The 23,495-nt window shown below is 35.1% G+C and overlaps 1 protein-coding gene across 2 annotated transcripts in view; it reads left to right on the forward strand.

Annotated features, from left to right (window-relative positions):
- The window catches only part of LOC138715535 (E3 ubiquitin-protein ligase MARCHF3-like), a 90,724-nt gene that overhangs the window by 45,485 nt on the left and 21,744 nt on the right, over positions 1-23,495 (forward strand). For both annotated transcript variants that reach the window (XM_069848574.1, XM_069848576.1), the window contains 2 exons: positions 4,338-4,382; positions 15,893-15,934. In XM_069848574.1, coding sequence (XP_069704675.1) covers positions 4,365-4,382; positions 15,893-15,934 — 60 coding nt within the window. In that variant the 5' untranslated portion in view covers positions 4,338-4,364. The remainder of the gene's footprint in view (positions 1-4,337; positions 4,383-15,892; positions 15,935-23,495) is intronic.

The following is a 23,495-nucleotide window of genomic DNA, read 5'->3' on the forward strand; positions in this document are numbered from 1 at the left end:
TTTTATTATTGCTATAATAATTTCGACAAGATGGATGCTGAATAATTGATAGTGTAAAGCATTATTTCATTTCAAAATTTGTGTTATTTAAAAATTATTTTTCTTGTTTAATTCTTCAAATGCTTTCTAATTTTCGTGCTCTCTGAAATAGAAACAAAATGGCAACCTTCTCAGGTAGGCTGTTTTGCGTACCAGCATAAAAACGTGAAGTAATATTAGTGCAACAACCTCGAGCGCTCGCGATGGGTTATACATTTTCTACTGCATGCTCTCGAGCTTATCATTTCGCGACTGGCTTCTTCACAACCGGGGACTGATCGATGAGTTCGGTCGGCCGTTTTCAAAAGAATGCAGAGGTCTACATTATAGAGGTTAGTAATCTCCAAAAAGATGCTCTACATTTGAGGTAGAGTAAAAACAGTGGTTAGAATCATTCTTGTTGAAATGTGTAAAGAAACAAATATGTTAGTTTTATGCGAAATACTCAGCAGTTCTTTCTCTGGATTTACATATGAAAAGAAATTATCGACAAGGAATTAAGAATAGATTTAGCTTTTAGAAGAGAGATGTTGATATCATTTATTATATACTTCGGTCAGTGTAGAGTATCCACCGGCCACTGAACGAATATTACACACTTTTGTCACTGCCAATGTGGCACTATAAGCCAATTTTCAATACCTTTATCACAACCACAACACATTTAAATTCTTATAGAATTATTACTACATTAACAAATTTAGTATATCACAAAACACACTAAACGAACGAAGTGCCATGAAAGTTGCCATATTTTCTTCCTGGAATTACGATCCACTTCCACTAGATGATTACCGACACTAGTAGCAGGGCCGGCAATACATGCAAACGAAATGTTACTAAATGTGAGGAATGTTACTACAGATGTGTAGTATTATGTGACAGGTTATTTTAGATTAGGTTAGGTTAGATTAAGTGTGTAGTGTTATGAGAGAGGTTAGGTTTGATTAGGTGCGTAGTATTATGAGAGAGGTTAGGTTAGGTTTGATTAGGTGTGTAGTATTATGAGGTTAGATTAAGTTTGATTAGGTGTGTAGTATTATGAGAGGTTAGGTTGGATTAGGTGTGTAATATTATGAGAGGTTAGGGTTAGGTGTGTAGTATTATGAGAGAGGTTAGGTTAGGTTTGATTAGGTGTGTAGTATTATGAGAGGTTAGGTTAGGTTTGATTAGGTGTGTAGTATTATGAGAGGTTAGGTTAGGTTTGATTAGGTGTGTAGTATTATGAGAGAGGTTAGGTTAGATTGTATTAGGTGTGTAGTATTATGAGAGAGGTTAGGTTAGGTTGGTTTAGGTGTGTAGTATTATGAGAGGTTAGGTTAGGTTTGATTAGGTGTGTAGTATTATGAGAGGTTAGGTTAGGTTTGATTAGGTGTGTAGTATTATGAGAGAGGTTAGGTTAGATTGTATTAGGTGTGTAGTATTATGAGAGAGGTTAGGTTAGGTTGGATTAGGTGTGTAGTATTATGAGAGAGTTTAGGTTTGATTAGATGTGTAGTATTATGAGAGGTTAGGGTAGGTTAGATTGGGTTAGGTGTGTAGTATTATGAGAGAGGTTAGGTTAGGTTGGATTAGGTGTGCAGTATTATGAGAGTTTAGGTTAGATTAGATGTGTAGTATTATGAGAGGTTAGGGTAGGTTAGATTGGATTAGGTGTGTAGTATTATGAGAGAGGTTAGGTTAGGTTGGATTAGGTGTGCAGTATTATGAGAGAGTTTAGGTTTGATTAGATGTGTAGTATTATGAGAGGTTAGGGTAGGTTAGATTGGATTAGGTGTGTAGTATTATGAGAGAGGTTAGGTTAGGTTTGATTAGGTGTGTAGTATTATGAGAGGTTAGGGTAGGTTAGATTGGATTATTTTTGTAATATTATGAGAGGTTAGGGTTAGGTTAGATTGGATTAGGTGTGTAGTATTATGAGAGAGGTTAGGTTTGATTAGGTGTGTAATATTAGAGGTTAGGGTTATGTTAGATTGGATTAGGTGTGTAGTATTGAGAGAGGATAGGTTAGGTTTGATTAGGTGTGTAGTATTTTTACGATGTTGGCGACACAAACTCACTCAGTGATCACATCAATTTCTAATAATCAATAATCCAAGGCATTTTCAAGGTATTTTATCAAGTTCCTGTAGTGGCCGGGACATAAGTAACATTCACCAACAGATTTTTATCGTAGTTTTGTGTGTCTGTACAAATTGAGATTAATCTTTCCAAGTGACTCCAATTAAAAGAAAATGACAAAATTGCATATTTAAAGTTTTATTTAAATGCGTTGTGATCAACAATAATAATATAATTTGCTGTGATGCAACCTTTACTCAACCAGCAGACTGTTTTCCCACTTGGATAACGTAACTCCACTAGCAACCAGGAGCGCACCATGGGTTCCCGTTTTCCTACTCCCTCTTTTTCCTATATTCCTGTGTATATAGTCCTAGACTAGTTATCATACTCTCTAGATTATCATTATCAGAATGTTTGTGCGTTGAACATGTTGCAGATTTGAAATTATTAATATCCTTTCAAGCAGATGTTTATCAAAAGGTACCCCTTGATTAGAAGGATGCAACTTTGAGCAATTGGCCACTATATCTGTAGTTTTCGTTATTGTTGTCAAATGGCAGAATGTTTGGTTTATAACCTCTTCTAGCTTTCTATTCAATGTAGCCAAAGTCGGTGCTACCATATAGTTGAGGTTTCACTTTATTCGTAAAATGGTTACATGTATAAGAATTTACAGGGATTATAATGGACGGAGTTTCGCAGTAATAGACCAACCGGCAATTTGGGGGGGGGGGGAAAGAGAAATAAAAAAGAGAAATTTGCACAAATCTGTTAATGGCAGGCTAATTTATGTCCGAAGAAATCAAGAATACCATATCTGAATTTGCTGCTATTTATAAGAAAAATTCGTTTATTGCATAAAATTAATTTATTTATTTTGCTTTGAAATATTAATTCAACTGCTAGTCTCTTATTAAAAATCGGTTAACCTTCTTTGGTATTATTTGTGCTATTTCTTGTAATGGTATCAATGTCTCAATACTTCTTGAATAAAATGTAGTATAAAAGAAACAGTTTATTTCAATAGCCAATATCTTGAAACGGGTATTTACAATTGGCATGTATACAAAATATGTGAAGTGTCATCTCACCGGAAGTACCTTAAAGACAAATATATCATATCATTATCATATCATATCATATATCATATATCATATCATATCATATATCATATCATATCATATATCATATCATATCATATATCATATCATATCATATATCATATCATATCATATCATATCATATCATATCATATCATATCATATCATATCATATCATATCATACCAACATTCACAATTTGAAAGCCACCGGCGTGGCTAGTCTGTTAAGGCGCTTGCCTGCCAGTCTGAAGTTGCGCTCGGGCGCGGGTTCGATCCCCGCTTGGGCTGATTACCACGTTGGGTTTTTTCGAGGTTTTCCCTAACCGTAAGGTAAATGCCAGGTAATCTATGGCGAATCCTCGGCCTCATCTTGCCAAATACCATCTCGACATCACCAATCTCATCGACGCTAAGTAACCTAGTAGTTGATACAGCGTCGTTAAATAACCAACTAAAAAAAATTACAATTTGATGGCCTATTTGAAATAAAATTCGATTAAAATTTGTAAAAAACTTTGAAGGTCATATATCATTGACTATGTTTAAAACACATAGCCTGAAGTTACTTTGTTGAGGTTTTTCCGAGGTTTCCCCTCAACCAAATATAAGCAAATGCTGGGTAACTTTCGGTGCTGGATTCCAGCCTCATTTCATCGGCACTATCACCTTCATCTTATTCAGACGCTAAATAACCTAAGATGTTGATAAAGCGTTGTAAAATAACCTACTAAAATATTATCCAGAGAAGGGTTACGTTACCCCCGCAACTGACTTTGCCGGCAGGAACTGCTCGCTATTCTGCATATGTGGTGCTATCGTATAACGGATTATTGACATTCGGAAGAAGTTCACTAAGCAATAAAATTCCTTATTTTAGTATTTAGCAATGTAACACTTTTCAGCGGTGTTAATAATTTTACTGATATTACTTTCAAAATTTTAAGTGTGTTATTAATGTTAGTCAGTTCGCGGCCCTCTTCGATTAAACGAGTTGCAATTTTTTTTTTTTTTTTTTTTTTTTTTGGATTGTTATGAAAATCTACAACATGTTCATTGTACCTGGTTCTGAAATTTATTTTGTATGACCGATACATATTATGTTATAATGTTTCTGGTTTATTTTCTTGTTACAGGAAGCCACTCCTGACGGAAATTTGGTCATGAAGAAACAGATAATTGTAAGTAACTCATGCCTGTACATTAATAAAAATGTAGTATATTGTGTGCAGCCCATTTCTTATGTTAAGTGTTTATTTTTACTTTTTTTTTTTTTCAAAATCTAATTTAATTTGAGAACGAAGATATTAATACCAGTTTCGACCTACATACCTTACTTCAAGAGTTCTATTTTGTTCTAACTGCAGAATGGATCCGATTTCTTGTCACTTTCGTAATCATTTCTACGCAAACATGTTCTTTTTTTTTACAATTAGTTATTCGAGCATGCATTATCGGTAATTGAATTTTGTTTGATGAAATAGGCAAGTGGCTTCGTAATTAATAAAATTTCTCCGGATCTTACTCTCTTTAGATATAAAAGTAAATGCTACAAGAAAGAGAACCCTTCTCATCATTCATATTGCAAATAAGCCATAGAGATCCACTAAATTATCTCAAATGTGTTGGCACAATTCAGATCGTGTTTTACAATACTTTGCAAATTCTTTAATCATGTCAATGCTCCAACATTATATGATATCTCATCAGTGGTCTTTAATCATCATAATCATCTCATCATCATCATCATCCGTCCACACCTGTGGAGTAACGGTTAGCGAGTCTGGCCGCGAAACCAGGTGGCCCGGGTTCGAATAGCTGTCGAGGCAAGTTAACTGGTTGAGGTTTTTTCCGGGTTTTCCCTCAACCCAATATGAGCAAATGCTGAGTAACTATCGGTGCTGGAACCTTGACTCATTTCACCGGCAATATCACCTTCACTATATTCAGACGCTAAATAAGTTGAGATGTTGATACAGCGTAATAAAATAACCTATTCACCATCATCATCATCATCATAACCGTCATCATAATTTACAATATTTTGGTTTCATGACTAATTTCGTTTCCCGCTGTTTTTTTGCTTTCAAGACAAGCACTTAAAGTCTTAAGACGGTCATAGGGTTGCCAACTCTGGTACATAAAATTACCTTCCATATTACAAACTCAAGTTTGGACGAATAGGCCTATATATAGTGTACTAAATACAGAATCTGCTATATGAGATGAGCAAAAAATAATTATTTTAAATCGAGCAACAATCTTTGCTTCACTGTTGAAAAAATGCACTTAAAATTTTATATTTTAAGCTTGATACCACAGGCTTAAGAACTTCCTTTTCTTTTCCTATAAAAGGATACAATTCTACACAACTTAATTTAAGTTTTTCCCTAGGACGAAGTTCAACTTTTACTATTTTCACAGTTCAACGATTCTTCCTATTATGCCTCGAGATATTCATGATACTGAATGCACGTTCCACAAAACAATTGCTTGCAGAAAAAAACAAACATGTGTTGAACTACTATTCTTATTTGTGAACATTTTTCTGAGGCATCCCTAACCCGAAAAATAGTTACACTCTTTTCTCTTTTTCACAAAGGAAGAATCCGTCACATTTAAGAAGCACAGTGTTCTCCATAGAATATATCTTCATCTAGTTGCAGCCTTCATTTTTGTCTAATACTTAAAACTTCTTCCACTTTGATGTACAACCATCAAATATTTGGACTGAAGAATACTTAAAAATTCACATAGGCTATTATTTCAGAAAATGTATTATATAACTTTATTGTGTTAAATTCTATCGTACCTGGTTTACATGTTTCGACCTATTATGGGTTATCCTCAGAACTGGTCATTGTTGGTCTTGGCGCCTCTCGTTTAGTTTTCTGTGAGGGTGTGTTTGTGTGGTGTAATGTGGAGACAAAGAGTGTGAGTGTTCTGAAATTGAGTTGTGTTCTGCGAATTTCATTGGAGTGTGTTTTCGTGTGTCTGTATATTTCATATTATTCTAGTGTGTTTAGTTTCTGGCCTTTTGATTGGATGTGTAGTATTTCCATGTCTGTGATGATGTTTCTAGGTGTGGACAGCATTTATGATATGTTCTATGTGGATGTATTATGATCTGCCTGCCTGTCCTATATAGAAGTTGTTGCAGGTGTTACATTTGAGTTTGTATACACCTTTTTTGGTTGTATTTGTTTGTTTGTGTTGTTTGTGTGTTGAGATGTTTTTGTAGAGTGTTATTTGTTCTGTATGCGATGTTGTAATTTAATTTCATGAATGATGTTGCAATTTTATGCGTGTTTTTGTTTTCGTATGTTAGTGCGATGTATTTTTTGTGTTCTTGTGCTTGTGGTGTATTCTTATGTTTTTTGTGATTATGTTTTGTCTATTATGTTGTCTATTATGTTAAGGTTGTATTCATTTTCTTGTGCTATATATTTGATTGTTTTTAGTTCTTCGTTGTAATCCTGTTGGTTCATTGGTATGTTGAGTAGTCTGTGTACCATTGTTCGGGATGCAGCTTGTTTGTGTTGTGTGGGGAGGTTGGATGTGTTGTGTATGTGTGTTGTTGTTGTTGTTGTGGGTTTTCGGTATACTTTGTGTGTGTTTGTTGTCTACTTTTATTATTGTGATGTCTAGAAAATTTATGGATTTATTGTAGTTTTGTAATCAAGATGTATAGGCTATTATCTTCAGCTGCTCTGAATTAAAAGTTAAAATATCCCATGAAATAGGGGAAAATCCCTTTTAGCACGTATTTTAAAAGCTGTTACCAGAAGTTTTCAAACTCATTTAATATTACCGGGCACAAGTAGGGCCAGTAAGGGGTTGATACCGGTCATCGGTCTTATGTAGAGATTCGCCAAAATTTCCGGCCTTGCAGGTGAAATAGAGCTACTTGGCAACCCTAGACTCACTGACGTTACCTTACTACCCCAACTCCTGTCGGTTCTCGTTTTAATAGGGTACTGAAAAATCATACACTCCTTTCCCAATCTAACCGAAAACGATTAACAATCGAATTTCCCAATCCTGCCGTTAGCCCCAAAACCAATCCCTAACGTGTAGGCTCCATCTGTAATGGTTCTATCACTGGACCTTCACATAAAAAGCATTACGTCGCTGCGCCTCCAAAATCCGCTATGGGTTTTTTGTTAATATTTTGCACGAGAAACAATAAAGGATTACCATTTTAATTATCTTGATATTCAGGTATAATTTAATCTTGATTCATCATTCGGATCTAATTGTTCCGTAGAAATAATGCATCAGTAGAAGGTAATAAAAAACGTTATGTTGAACTTATCTTTTATGAAAGAACTTTCTTAAAACACCCGACGTTGCCCGCTTTTTCCTTTTTGCCTGCAGGCTTTCTGAGATCTCGGCAACTCAACTATAGAAAATGAAGCTCTCGCCTTCCCTAAAGATGAATCTTTACATAGCGTTACTTACATGATTAATGATTTTCTTAGCCAAAATATCTGTCGGGGTTAACTTAATTTGAAATAGTTGAAGATCAGGGACGGAAGAAAACGTTTAATCATTTGCCATACGTTCAAATGTTCTTGTTTTTAATTAGCATTGTCTTAAAATTTAGTTAAAAAACACCTCTCAGTCCCTACTCGTATACGCCCGCTTAGCATTGACTCAATGTTCCACATTGATCGGAAGTTGTGCTACCATACATTTCATGTAATTTCCTTTTCATGGGTGCTTTCACTTGAACTTTAGATACAGTTGCTCCCCTCGGTGTGTTATGATGAGCTAAAATTTACCTCTTTATCTGCCATACCAAACAATCGATGTGCGTGTGTGTGTAATTTATATAGAATTATTTTTCACCCCTCTACGCCCGCTTATATCAAGTTTTTTTAAATATGACTTCAAAATGACATCTTGAAATTTCAGAACATACTAATTATTATATTAGTTTTTATTTAATATATATAATGCAGTTAGAGTATTTTAGCTAGGTAGCTAGCTAGTAGACATTGTGAGTACAAATTAAAATTATAAAACAAAAATGTTTCTAGCCACTACCGTGAGAGCCAGGTTAATTTTCGGACATAAAAAGAAAAGGCATGCGTTTTAGAATCAATATAATTATTGTTTTTTCTTTCAGTGGGATACATAGCCTACATTCGCATACTACATTAGCAACATGGCAAAAGTATCACTGAATTATTGCTGTACAATATCTCCAAAACTAAGCATTGCAGAAAGAAATATCATGAATAAAAGTTGCTTGATATTATGGGGGAAAGTAACTGCCATTTTTCGTGTTTTATTTGGACGTCGTTGTGATGGTCATTTTAGGGTCAATTTAATTTTGTTTAAATGGGAACCTACATTTTTTATGTTGTTTTCTCATTCCTCATAAAAAACTTTCGTAAAAAGCACTTTGCAATTGTTCTTAAACCAACGTAAATAACTAAAAAAAATTATGAATGGCTGTGTACGAAAAGTGCAATGAATGGTCTGACCCATTCGAAACAGTCCACCATAACAGTAACAGTAGGCGAAGAGGCAAAAAGACATTGTGTCCGTTGTTTTGTTTACTTTCCACGGTAGGACGGTTTCCTTGTATCTGTCGTTAATGTACTTCAGCCGCCTTCGAGTCCAGGTGGATCCACCGGTAGTATGTACCTACAATTACCCATTATCGAGTAACAACCATCAGTTCCATGCAAGTCGTTTAACATTTGAAGCGTACTCAGTCGTCTGTGGGTTGAAATGGACCAACTTTCTCAAAAGAAAAAGTGGAAATGGTTCTCATTTACGGGGAATCTAGGAGAGATGTGTAACAGGCTATTCTGGTGTACGCGGAACTCCATCGAGAGCTTAATTTTATCGTGTGATAAAACAACTCTCTGAAGAAGGCAGTGTCCAGTCAAAGAAAAGGAGGCGCAGAAGAACCGCTACGGAAGAAGATAGGAAAGTTTCGGTTCTAGTCGCAGTGGATTACGACCCCCATGTAAGTTCTCGCGAATTAGCTACCAACGCGGTAATGTCCAAAAGCAGTGTCCTCAAAATGTCGAAACGACATAAATTCCATCCCTACCAAGTGTCATTACATCAACAACTACATGGTGATGATTTTGTGAATAGACTAACGTTCTGTAGGTGGGCACAAGACAGCCTGCGGAATAATAATAACTTTTTTCAGTTAGTATTGTTTAGTGACGAGTGTACATTCACAAATCATGGTGAAGTAAATCGACATAATATACACTATTGGCCTGTGGGAAATCCACGTTGGTTACGAAAAGTGGAACATCAGAGACCCTGGTCTGTTAATGTGTGGTACGGGATTTTGGGTGATAAGATAATTGGACCGTACTTCATTGATGGCACCTTAACAGGTACAGAAACGTTTTAACGGAGGAGTTGCCGTTATTTTTGAAAGATGTACTATGTCGCACATGTGGTATCAGCACGACGGATTCCCTTCTCACTGTGCACATACTGCTAGGGATGTTGTAAATAACAATTATCATGATCGTTGGATTGGACGTTCAGGTCCCATCAATTGGCCAGCTCGATCTCCTATCCTTACATCACCAGAGTTTTTCTTATGGGGTTACTTTAAATAGAAAGTGTATTGCGACATACCAACGACTGCGGACAACATGAAGACGCGCTTACGAAATGCTTGTGCCCTTATTGGAAGAGACATGGTTTTACGTACACATCAATCGTTCCTTCACAGAGTTTGAAAATGCATTGCGGTAGAAGGGTATCATTTTGAACATTTATTACGCTAAGGTACGATGCTTATGAAATAATACTGTACAATACCCGTACAGTGGTGATACTCTGTGTACCTAACTTTCATCAATGTTTAATTGTCTACACCAGTGAAATAATCGTGTACTAGAAAATGGTTTTAAAAAAGCTGTTTATTTTGAGATAAGGAATAAGGAAACAAAATAAAAAATGTTGGTCATTATTTAAAAAAACCTACCTTGACCCTCAAATGACCATCCAAACTTTCTCCAAATAAAACACGACAAATGAAATTTACTTTTTCCCATAATATCAAGCAAATTTTATTCAAGATATTTCTTTCTACAGCCCATAGTTTTGAAGATATTGTACAGTATCAACTTAAATGGTCCACTCTGTACATATAAATGTTTAGGTGTGTCCATTCGACTGCAAACCACATACGTAGTTGACAATGTGAAAAACACTGTTTCTAAGTTAATGCCGGCAACTATTGGGAAACTGCCCTTGAGCTTTGTTTTAATTAAGGTCATTACGAATGCTAGTGGCACTGGGAATTGCAGTTCTTTAAAATCGAAGGTCATGTTGGTGATTATCATAGGAATACGTGGAATAAAGCATCTTCTCATTTCGTTTTGCCAGTTAATATTTTCTGATACGTTTTGCGCGAGTTTGTTCACACCAACACTTGTTTCGTTGCGTGATTTTGTTGGAGCAGTATTTCGCAATAGTTTCACTAGTAATTCAATATTAAGTATTAAATTATGTGCTTGAATTTCCTGTAGTTTCAAAGAATTCAAGAATTCAGTTGAAAAACATAGCCTGGTCACTATCTACAACTGTATCGAGAGACTCACAATAGCTATTTATTGCATTAATTTTTTAGATTTTGCCTTTCAACGTTTTATTTAATTTCATGTTATTTTTTCCACGACCTTATGAAATTCGATGTTCAATATTACGGAAATAAACAACAACAGACTGTAGAAAAGACTATTTGAATATTATACATGTAGGTTTGACCGTATTTATTTTTATTTTTTATGTTTTAATAATTTAACGCCCATTTCTCCAATTTTAATATAGCCTCTCATTTTCTCCTGGTTGTGAAGATTTAATCTGAAAACTTTGCCTATATCAGTCAAAGCGTGCATGCATACAGACATTACATTGCATTACATTACATTCACTTTTATATTTTAAGTTGTGTTGAAAATGACGCCCACCTTTCTGGATGCAAGAATCTTAAGATATTAGTGCACGTACAGTATATTTTGACATCCTTACCTTGCAGCTGTAGTCCCATCAAGACAATGCATAGCTGAACTGTTTATTAAGTGCAAGAAAGCTTCTGTTGTGTGAAAAAGAGATACCGAAGGAGAACAGTTTTGAGATAGGAGAAACTTGCAGATATACAGGAAAGAATGCAGCTAAGCTCTAAGAAATCTTCATGCCGTCTAGCACAATAATGCAACATGTTACAAAGATCAATATTGAAGGAACTGAAAATGTTGAACTTTTATTATTACAAGTAACAAATATGTATGATACTCGGGAGGAAATTAAACACAGAATAAATATGGGAAATGCCTGTTATTATTCGGTTGAGAAGCTTTTGTCATCTAGTCTTCTGTCAAAAAATCTGAAAGTTAGAATTTATAAAACAGTTAGGATATTACCGGTTGTTCTTTATGGTTGTGAAACTTGGACTCTCACTTTGAGAGAGGAACAGAGATTAAGGGTGTTTAAGAATAAGGTTCTTAGGAAAATATTTGGGGTTAAGAGGGATGAAGTTACAGGAGAATGGAGAAAGTTACACAACACAGAACTGCACGCATTGTATTCTTCACCTGACATAATTAGGAACATTAAATCCAGACGTTTGAGATGGGCAGGACATGTAGCACGTATGGGCGAATCCAGAAATACATATAGAGTGTTAGTTGGGAGGCCGGGAAAAAGACCTTTGTGGAGGTCGAGACGTAGATGGGAGGATAATATTAAAATGGATTTGAGGGAGGTGGTATGATGATAGAGACTGGATTAATCTTGCTCAGGATAGGGACCATTGGCGGGCTTATGTGAGGGCGGTAATGAACCTCCGGGTTCCTTAAAAGCCAGTAAGTAAGTAAGTAAGTAAGTAAGTGGTTTATCAATTACAGCAAATGGGTTCAATTATTCGTGCGAAATTTTGTTGGTCAATGTAGCAATCTCTTCTGGCGGGACTCTTGATTCATCTCAATTTATAATTACGAACAGAGCTTAGTTAGATTTGATTATGTCCTCTCTTAGAATACAAGGCAGTGGGACACCTAAAACTCTCCTATGTGCATTAAGTTCTTCTTCACTTCAAAAAGTATGTATAGAATGTGTTTCATAATGTTCAACACTTCTTGCACCCATAAGTTGGATATCATTTTCAACATATCTTTTCATAAAATATAAGATCAACATGACGTTTCCTTGTTACCTTTTAGCGGAGCATTATTTCTAAGGGCGTATAGGCCTAAATCACCGCAACTCACCGCAGATTTGTTTTCCTCTGTGCGAAAGAGCTGTAGAATTTCTCCACTGAACACACGCGCTACGATCGGTTCTAATGCGGCGCCCTTATACTGCAATACCAAACGAATTACATAAAAATAAGTTTCTTCGACATATAGAAATTCTGAAACTGCATTGCAAAAGTAATATTGTTGTTCGAAAATATAGATTCACCACAATCTCTTCGTTCACTTCTGCTTCGCACCAATCTTATTGTTCTTTTTTCCTTGCCTAGTTAACGACGCTATATCATCTACTATGTTATTTAACGTCGATGGGATTGGTGGTAGCGAGATGAGGCGGAGGATTCGCCGTAGATTACCTGATTTTCGTCTTACGGTTGTGTAAATCTCGGAAAAATCCAACCAGGCAATCAGTCCAAGCGGGGATCGAACCCGCGTCCGGGCGCAAATCTGGATCGTATCAATCGTGTTACTTCCGGTAAAATGTTAGTGAAGGAAGCAAGTTTAAGCATATAACGCATGTAATCGCGAAACATTTAGTCGTAATCTAGGCTATGTTAATTTTATCAACAGTAATCTCACTAGACGTTTTGATTTATCTAGAGAAAATCAAAACTCGAGTGCGATTTAATTGACTATTACACGATTAGAAGAAAGTATATAAAGATTAGAAGTAACGAAGTACTCCAATACAATAAAATATTAATTGACTTACGAAAATACAACTGTCTTCAAATGTATTATTGTACCTACCGTCTCAACATTACAAATATTACGCTAGATGCATGCTAGATGGCAGTAGTGAGCAGAAGTTCTAGCTCTATACACGATGGCAATGTTACTAGTCAAGAAGGCTTTGTTGATTCAGTTTCATTTTTATTATTAAAAGAGTTGGATTCCACTTCAATTATCCGAATCCCAGTAATCAACGTCACTTGACAGATGATTTTCAATAAATCTTAATATTAAACAATCTCTGATACGTGACTATCCATATCATATAGCAGAAGCTATAACATAACCTAACTAATATACTGTACACAAGTGTTAGAAACGTTTTAATTAACGACGATGACATAAAAAATAAACATGAATAATTTTAAAAGGAATAATTATTGAATGTACAATTTTCAAATTTGAATGTGGTTGGTGGTTCAATTGATGTTATATTGGACGTGTGCGTAATAGAAGTAGAACTCGTTGATTTAGGCCTACATGGTGTATTCAACTTATTCAGGATTTCCGAATGAATAATTTTAAAAGGAATAATTATTGAATGTACAATTTTCAAATTTGAATGTGGTTGGCGGTTCAATTGATGTTATATTGGACGTGTGCGTAATAGAAGTGGAACTCGTTGATTTAGGCCTACATTGTGTATTCAACTTATTCAGGATTTCCGAATGGTGCTCTTCATTTATTTGTAAATCGGATTTCAGAAGATGCATAGGTATGATCAGTGATTTTTATTAATTCTTGTTCTTGAATGCCAATGCGAGTCATATTTGAAACTGCTGTGCATCAACTGGAGTGGTTTGTATATATATATATATATATATATATATATATATATATATATATATATTTTTTTTTTTTTTTTTTTTGACGTCCAGACCAGCGCAGTTTCAAGTGTTGGCAAACAAAGAAACAAATGCTAGGGACGCGATAAAATTAAACAAATGCTAGGGACGCGATAAAATTAAACAAATGCTAGGGACGTGATAAAATTGTGCGATAAGCAGCCATGATTGGTTGAAATACTTCCTTTCGTACCGTTTTATTGGTTAAAAGTAGTATGACGTAGTAAGAGTGTAATAGTCAATTGTAAAATTGTGCAAATATGCATGTGCTGTGGAAAATCTTATTAATCTGTTGTAAGTTTACTATAGTCGCGACGCTGTTATTTCCAGCGTGACTCCTCCTCTTTGCTTACGTCTTAGGAAATGAAGGCTCTATAAAGTCTATGTAGGTAGTATAGTTCGCCATTTTTGTTCTTTCGTTGCCGAGCTACCATACGAGGAATGTATTTGCCACACCGTTAAACATTATCATGTCGTAGCTCCTATGATAATAAATCAAACACACTGTAATTCAGCAAATAAGTGAGCGGAAAATAACGTCTTCGTGTGCTTTCTGCGAACGCCAACGAAAGAGCCAAAATGGCGGGCGATTATATTAAGTATTTATCGAGCCTTAAGAAATGAATAACGTCTTCCTCAGCGAATGACAAGACGCACACGTTTAAATATAGCCGACCTGCAACGCGATTGGCTGCCGGAAATTAGAACGACGGGACTATAATTTTTTGATACTGCTTTATTTAGGGTTTAGGAATTCTAAACGCTACGTTGGTCCTCATTGCTACAGGCACTTGTTTTTCAATTATGTAATACGTGAAAGCTCGATTATTTGCAGCTGCAACTCTAGTGGTAAATTCTTCGTAGTTACAGAAGAGAAGAGCTCCAATTTGAACTTGATTACTTCCACTTAGTGTTTGTAAATAATGTTTCTCCTTCATAATCATGTATTTTCCACATGATAAGCACATCATACCTACCACTTTATACTGTACGCCTTCTTCCGTGTTTCCTTGTTGAATTCCAAACTTACACTTTCTCACAACTTTCTGTTGCTGCGTTCCTAGCGTACTCTAGCTGCGTCCACGTGCTCTGCGGTGGATATGGGCACCGATTGATATCACTGATGTAATGGCAGTGGAATTAGCTTTTGCTAAATTAATTTTTTAATGCTAAGCACGAAAATTGAGGTAAACTTGCCAGGTGACTTCAAATAAATTACGTCAAAATTGAACATTTACTATTTAACTTCAATGCGCTGTGGTCAACAATATATAAGGTGATCTGCTGGGAAGCTGTCTTCACTGCACCAGCGGACTATTTGCCGACTGGATGGACGTACAGCTCCATTAGCAATGAGAGCGCAGCGTGGGTCCCTGCTCCCCCCCCCCCGCAATGAAGTCTAAATCAGTGTATAAAGTAGTTAAACAATACCTATATTGCCATCCGAATTTTTGTGCATTGAACACGTTGGATGTTTAAAATTATTAATAACCTTTTCAGCTAGGTAGGTCAGTAGAGGGGGGGGGGGTTGCCACTTTGAGCAATTGGACAGATATTGAAAGTGAAAGCACTTATTTATACAAACGAAGCCACTAAAGCTTAATTTCTACTAAGAAGATTATTAAAAACAGTGAACTATTAAATTTAGTCTATTGATATCTATTGCTTTATTGTTGTTATCTTCTAATATGTAAAACTGTGGATGGCAAGTGCTCAGTTGAAGCTCACTACAAATTATTATTATTATTATTATTTTTTGGGGGGGTTTCTTATTAGCATTGGTGCTAAATGAGTCACCACTACTGGAAATTACTGACTCAGTGCTATATTTTGAGTATAATTTTACTTATTTGTTTTTTTCTTTTATAGGAATTGACATACGGCGAGAAAGTCGCCGCTTTTAAAAAAACCGTAAGTAACTCATGAACTAACATAACCGTAAGTACAATAGTGCTCGTATAATATGTTGCTTAAAGGCTCGTCCATAATAGTGACATCACTGGATCTCCGTTGGTTAAGTGTTCACCGAAAAACAAAAATTCTCGAAAATAGATTTAATTTTAGAAAAGAGATGTTAATTCCAGTTTCGGACTAGCCTATACCTTACTTAAAGAAGTCTATTTAGTTACATCTTCACATTGGATACAATGATTTATTGTCTCCTTTTTATCCACCTTCCTTAAATCATAATCATTCATACTTACACTTATTTCCTTCAGTTACAGTGATGCCATTTGAGTATGAATAATTACCCATGCTTGATTTTTTATGGAAAGGCATGTGACAGCGATATTGATAAAAATTTCTCTAGGACTCTTTGTCTTAAATATAAAAATATACGCTAGAAGAAAGTTTATTATCCTTAAGCATGATATGATATGTTATGACATGATATATGATATGACATGACATGACATGACATGACATGACATGACATGATATGATATGATATGATATGATATGATATGATATGATATGATATGATATGATATGATATGATATGATATGATATGATATGATCATTGATCTGTCCACCATCACTTTAACATTTTCGAACTTTTGCATATCAGTCCATTGTTTGTCATTTCCGCTCTAGTTCATTTCCTCTTTTTGAAATTTCTTTAATCGCTTTATCTGTTTTACAACCCACTGTGTCCACACCTGTGGAGTAACGGTCAGCGCGTCTGGCCGCGAAACCAGGTGGCCCCGGCTCGATTCCCGGTCGGGGCAAGTTACCTGGTTGAGGTTTTTTCCGGGATTTTTCCTCAACCCAATATGAGCAAATGCTGGGTAAATTTCGGTGTTGGACCTCGGATTCATTTCACCGGCATTATCACCTTCATCTCATTCAGACGCTAAATAACCGAAGATGTTGATAAAGTGTCGTAAAATAACCTACAAAAAAACAACCCACTGTTTTCAATTTATAATTTATTTGCTAATTACTTCCTCATTTATTCCTCTCATTTTACCCTGTTTTATTTAGCCACCTCTGCCTCCCTAATCCATCCTCTTTAATCTATTCCAGTCCTATACTGCGTCCCTTCCATTTCTCGATCTTCCAACTGTTATGTTATATATTCTTTTCTTTAATTATCTGAATTATCTCCATTGTTAATACTCAAACCTACCTACATTCACTTACTCCTTCTTTGCTGTTCTCTCCTATAATTAATCCACCTAATATAGTTCCAGTAAATAATTTCAAAATTCTGAAACAATTCTGATCGTGTTTTACAACACATTGCATATTCAAACGTTACGAGATAACTCTTCTGTCTTCATCATCTTGGTAATCTGAAATTTTACAGTTTGAGGACTAATTTGATTTTCGGTAGTTTTTTCTGCTATGAAGTAAAGAAGACGGAAAATTTAAAAAAAATTCTTCCTCTTTATATTATAGGGAAATTATTCACTCCTCTCCCTGTCCCACCGAAACCGATTGAACATTCATCTTTCCCATTCCTACCGTTCCCACTAAGACCCATCCCACTTACAGGCCCTCTTTAATAGTTATATCACTGAATCTTGATATGAAAATCATGTATTAAAGAAATTACAAATTTTATTTACTATTCAGAACAAAGATATTGATGTCACTTTCGGATTATTTTCCTTTTCTTTAAGAAGTTTTACTTTATTGCACTTACACAGTATGTAATATGATTTTTCTCCCCTTTAGACATCTTCCTGCTTTCATAATCATTGATTCATAGCATTCAGCTATTGTATTGTTAGTATTTTTGTTTTTTTGAATGGATTTTTCATAATGTTGCAAATAGCCACAGTAGCTGACGCGCCCTTTTTAAACACCACTAACTAACTAAATAGCTAACAGAATAGCATAATCATTCATTGGCACAGAAAGCTTTCAGTTACAATTTGTCATTAGAACATGTATAAATTGAATTTGGATAAATGAAGAGACAAGCGAGAGCAGGATAATTATCAAAATAACTCCTTGTTTTTAATTATAAAATAAAGGTTAGAAAGAAAACATAATTTTTATGACTTATCTTTAAACAAATCATATGCCTACAGGAATTAATTTGCAATGTGCTGGGACAATAATTATTTTAAATTGTGAGTCAACAATAAATAGAAAAAACCTCAAGAAACTTAGAAACTTAATTAATAATTACATCTCTCCCTGCCATCTCTTCGTAATTGAGTCACCTAAAAGCCAAATGGCTGGTCTCTAAATTGAGACGATTCAACAAGGCTCATGCCAATCAATCACCTCCTACCTAATAGCCAAATTGGCTAGTCTCTTATATGAGACAACTTATCCTGCCTAAGGTATTCCGTAGTTTTCCTAAGGTGTAAGACAAATGTCGAGATGAGCCCTAAAAGGAATGGGCCACGGACCTATATGCCCTTCCCCATATATTCCCCTTTTCTAGCAAACGACGTAATGCCCTAGTCCAGAACCTATAAATTGCCTATTAACTGTGCGAGGTCACTCATTTAGTCGCAATGCGAAAGGACAGGGAACCTTTCAAATTGCAGATTCAAATTACACGGCGCTTCTTCTGACGGCCTTCACCTGCCTTGTCATCGAATAACAGATGACGCAGTCTTCTCGACTCCATCTGCACTGCGAAATGGCTAGGACCATTTCAATGTGCAAGATTACTCCTGCCATCCTAACGGCAAACAACGAGTCTTCCCGACTCTACCTACACTGCGATATGACACAGTTCATTTCAATGTGCAGATTGACACCAGCCATTTGTTCCTCGTCCCGCTCTGTGATCACTTTGACCACATTTTCGCCCCCTCGCGTATGTGGTATCTAAGAGGTTACGTCCATTTTCGGTTTTTCCCCTTCAAAATTTTCTGGAGCTCCTTCAGTGGAGCAGCGTAACCTGGAGTGAGACTAGTGGCCAACAGGCTTGGAGCTCACATATTTAGTTTCTTACAGCCCCGAAACCCTTGCAAGGACGCGATTTGCGTACCTTTTAAATTTTGTCCTCCCAATTGTCCTCTTTCAATTCAATTCAATTCATATGTCCGTTTACCACCTTTATAAGATATCTCACTAATCGTTACTGTCTCCTACGCCGCCATCACCATCTTCCAGAACTTTAGTGAAGATGACCTGTTTGTTCGTTAAATGTTTGTCTATTTGTAATGTTATTCGAAATTCCGTTTTGTAAGGAAACACATTTTTCATCATGCTATTTTATTTCTCTAAACCAGTTCTTCCCAAGATAAATTATTGAAGCATCTTTTTCCAAAATGAAATTACTAATGATTCTGCAAACCGTTCCATTAAAATTCTTACTGAAGATTATGTCGGTGTCATTTTATAATGAAAGAGGATTGTAGATCAGTAATCGTTGTCTGTGTGCATGCCTCTCCGTAAATTACACAGCAATGGGACAGATATTGAGAGTAACAGCACTCATTTATACTAACCAGGACATAAAAGCTTAATATACAGTATACCAAGGAGTTTAATAAAATCAAGGAATATTAATTTCAGTCCGCTGATATATCGCTGGTTCACAATGACAAGGTTCTATCTAGTGTTTCGTAAATTTTACAGGAGAGAATTTTAAAAGTTTGGTTCTTAATAAAATCAATGCAGATGAAGTTTTTAAAAATATTTCTGGACTTTTAGATAGTTAAAGTCATTGTTTAACATGTGTTCAGAATTAAATTATTTGTGATGAAATGAGATAAAAATAAAATGCAATCTGGGAAGAATATTGAATGACTCAAGTTTAAAACGCGGATTCAATTAATATTCATGGATTGTTCTCGTATAGAACCTTATGTTCCCAAATTGTGATTTTTTTATTGTCAAATAGAGATTTGTGTTTCCAAACTAATTTTTCTAGTTTCATTACCGTCATAAAACAAAAGAGATCAACGTATTATTTTACATAGTTAAATTCACTATTAATGTCCTTTTTTCTTAAATTCATCTCAATATAGTTTAGATAATGAAAAGGAAAGCATTAAGAAATCATTTTTAACTTTGTATCCATAAATAAAATATTACTGGTTTGATCAAGTTATCACTTTGAAAATGTAGTGTAGAAATAAAACAGAATAAGGATTAATAAGTTCAATTTTAACCACTACTTTTCAACGTTAAACATTGTGCATTACATACAATATAGCATTAGTGTTTCTAAACAAATATCACATTTATTTATATTACATATTGTTTTCTTTTTAATAGTTTATAGTCGGCCAGAGTAGCGCTGGCATTCTGTGTTCGAGGTTGGGGGTTCGATCCCGGCCCAGATCGATGGAATTTAAGTGCGTTTAAATGCGACAGACTTATGTCAGTAGATTTACTGGCATGTAACAAACCTCTTATGGGACTAAATTTCGGCACACTGGCGACGCTGATATACCCCTGAACTTGCGAGCGTCGTTAAATAAACCATAATTTAAATTTTTAAATAGTATATAGCATTAATATTAACATAAATATGCTGTTACAATATTTTCTTCTTAATGCTGGATAATATTTCCATGTGGTAGCTCAGTTGGTAGAGCAGCTGGCTACGGACTGGAAGGTCCGGGGTTCGATCCCAAGTGGTGACGGGATTTTTCTCGTTGCCAAACTTCCAGAACGGCCCCGATGTTCACTCAGCCTCCTATAAAATTGAGTACCGGGTCTTTCCCGGGGGTAAAAAGCTGTCGGAGCGTGGTGCCGACCACACCACCTCATTCTAGTGCCGAGGTCATGGAAAGCATGGGGCTCTACCTCCATGCCCCCCCAAGTGCCTTCATGGCGTGTGACGGGGATACCTTTACTACTTTTTTTTTTTACAGAAAATGATTACTGTTTGAAGAGGTTTTTGAAATAAGTTTTGTCAACCTCTGGCATGCACTTACACATTAACTGAACGTCGGCTAGTTTTTTTTTTTACAAGTTTAGGCTTGTCAGTATTTGCTGCATCTGTGGATATTTAACCGCGTTCGTTTCACATATTTTTTCTGCATACGCCAAATTAACAACATGAAATTCATCATCTCCATGGGAAAGCTTATATATATATATATATATATATATATATATATATATATATATATATATATATATATCTAAGCTTGAAAGAGGAACATCGAAAATCAATTGATTGACTTTACTAAATGGAACAATTGAATATGCCATGTCCAGAAGTGGAGGTGAAGAAATGACCTTAATCGTTCTCTGCAAATAACCTAAAAGTAAAGTAAGTAGTAATATGCATTGCAAGAGCAGTATGTTGAAGTTTTCATGTTCGAGGAAAAGTTTGAAAAAGCGAAACGTAGTAGGGCTTTTTTAGTTTCCAAGTATTGAAAGAAAACATACCGCTCGTGTATCTTACATTATTTTGTGCGAAGATCGTTTATTACATACCTGAAAGAGGAATTTCTAATTAGTTGCAATGAAATCTCCATCTTGGTTTCTGTTCAATGACGGCAAATTTGCAAAACAAAAATATCTATCTTCAACATTGTTGCTTTAAAATGTTTTCTGTTTACTATACTCCAGCAGCCCGTGATACACGTCTGTCTTTTTTTTCCCCCAGTCTATGATGAGTCTGGAATCTTGTTGATTTTTTCACGGCTTCCTTAATGTTACTTGGATCACGAATGCAGTAACTTTAGTGGAGTTGTAGAGTTTACTTAATTTTTGCAAATATTTAAAAACAATAATTAACAGTGCAATTTAGGTGAAATTGGAGTGGTAAGTTTCGAATTTATAATTATTACTATATTGAACGTCTCTAAAAATAATATGTTAAAAGCCTAAAGCAGTAAAATCAATATGTCACTTAAGCGGTAAGAAGAGGGAAATTGTTATGTGTGTTAGGTTGAGAATACTGAATGTGGAATTTTAGACTTTCCGCGGATTGTTCTTGTGCGGAAACCAAGCAAATACGTACGATCTCGCACAAAAGATTTATTCACTACAAGTGAGATTTAAATTATTATTATTATTATTATTATTATTATTATTATTATTATTATTATTATTATTATTATTATTGCTCCTTAAGAAAAAATCATATTATTGACCAATGTGCTAGGTAAAGCTAATTTGTGGTATATTTACACGTCTATCCATGATGACTCTGATAATCCTTAACACAGGGTAAAATTAGCATCATTCTGTTTTGTTGACAACCAAGTTGAAAATTAAGAATTAATATATCCGTTGAATTAGGTTCTGTCTTTAATAATTGCTGAGAGCAATGTTTGCTATTATGGCAGGATTCATTCAATGATATCACTATTTACAGGTCTAATTATAAATCCAAAATGATTAAGAGCACAATTTGCAATCATTACTTATCTTCTCCTTTGGAACTTCATGCCTACAGGAAAAGGCTGTGGAATATCTTCAGCATTGCTTGATAAATCATTGTATTCTGGTACATAATCGTCGTCTGAATTTAAATTATTGCAGTAAGTAACGTAACAAATTAGAAGAAATGTACCAGTGCTACCAATAAAAGGGAAATTATTCTTGCAACAATATTGTGGTTTCAAAGTACGCCTAGTCTATATTTATATTGTGCAGTCACTCAAATACCGTCACATAACAATCAAAATTGATTAATGGTGCTGATTGATAAATTTCATACTTCATCATGAAATATTATTTTAAAATCATAATGTTGATTACGTTGGTTTACCTGATTCAAGAAGAAACATTCAGAAAGAACCTTGTCATTCTCATAAAAGAACTGGGTGTGTAATTAGAACCTTTTCAAACCAACTTTATCACGAACAATAATAATGATATCAACGTATAATTTACATTGTAGATAGCTGTGAAAAGTAGCAGAATTCAATGCAACAAAAATGTCTATTTTGCTAAAATTTTCAGATAGAACCTTTTTATTTTGAGCCCGCGATATGTTGTTGTTCTTGTTGTCGTCTAATGGCAGTCTCCCAATCTTCGGGCTTCCCATTACGATGCTGTCAAAGTAGATGCTTTCATGTGGTTTATACTTTTACATTCCGTGATTTGGTTCATATTTATGACTGAGTTACCGTTTATTGCAAATAGTAGATAATCTACAAATGTACAGAGTGATTCAGAAGGAGTTAGGGCCACTTACGAAGCATATTTCCGAAGACATTTTGAGCTAAATTATGTCATATAAACACGAGTATTTTCAGAATTACAGTAATTTGAGGTTGTTTCTAAAATACTTTTTGTAATTAGTATTAAAGTTCAAAGAATATTACAAATAGGGAAGTATATATTTTTTAATTGGCTATTATTCTGAAGCTTTAAAAGAATTGTTAATTCCATAATTGTTTCTTACAGAATTTTTTTTTCAATTTTTAATCACAAAATTACATTTTACTTACGCACTTACCACACACAATTGTTACAAATCACGCCACCCTTGTAAACTCTTTAAGACTGTAAATTAGGATGCAACACTGAACTGTAAAGAATCAAGTTGCTAGAAGTTATGTGATTTGTAACAAGTCTTGCGATAAGTGC

This window comes from Periplaneta americana, chromosome 15 (genome assembly GCF_040183065.1).
Source record: "Periplaneta americana isolate PAMFEO1 chromosome 15, P.americana_PAMFEO1_priV1, whole genome shotgun sequence".
Taxonomy (NCBI): domain Eukaryota; kingdom Metazoa; phylum Arthropoda; class Insecta; order Blattodea; family Blattidae; genus Periplaneta; species Periplaneta americana.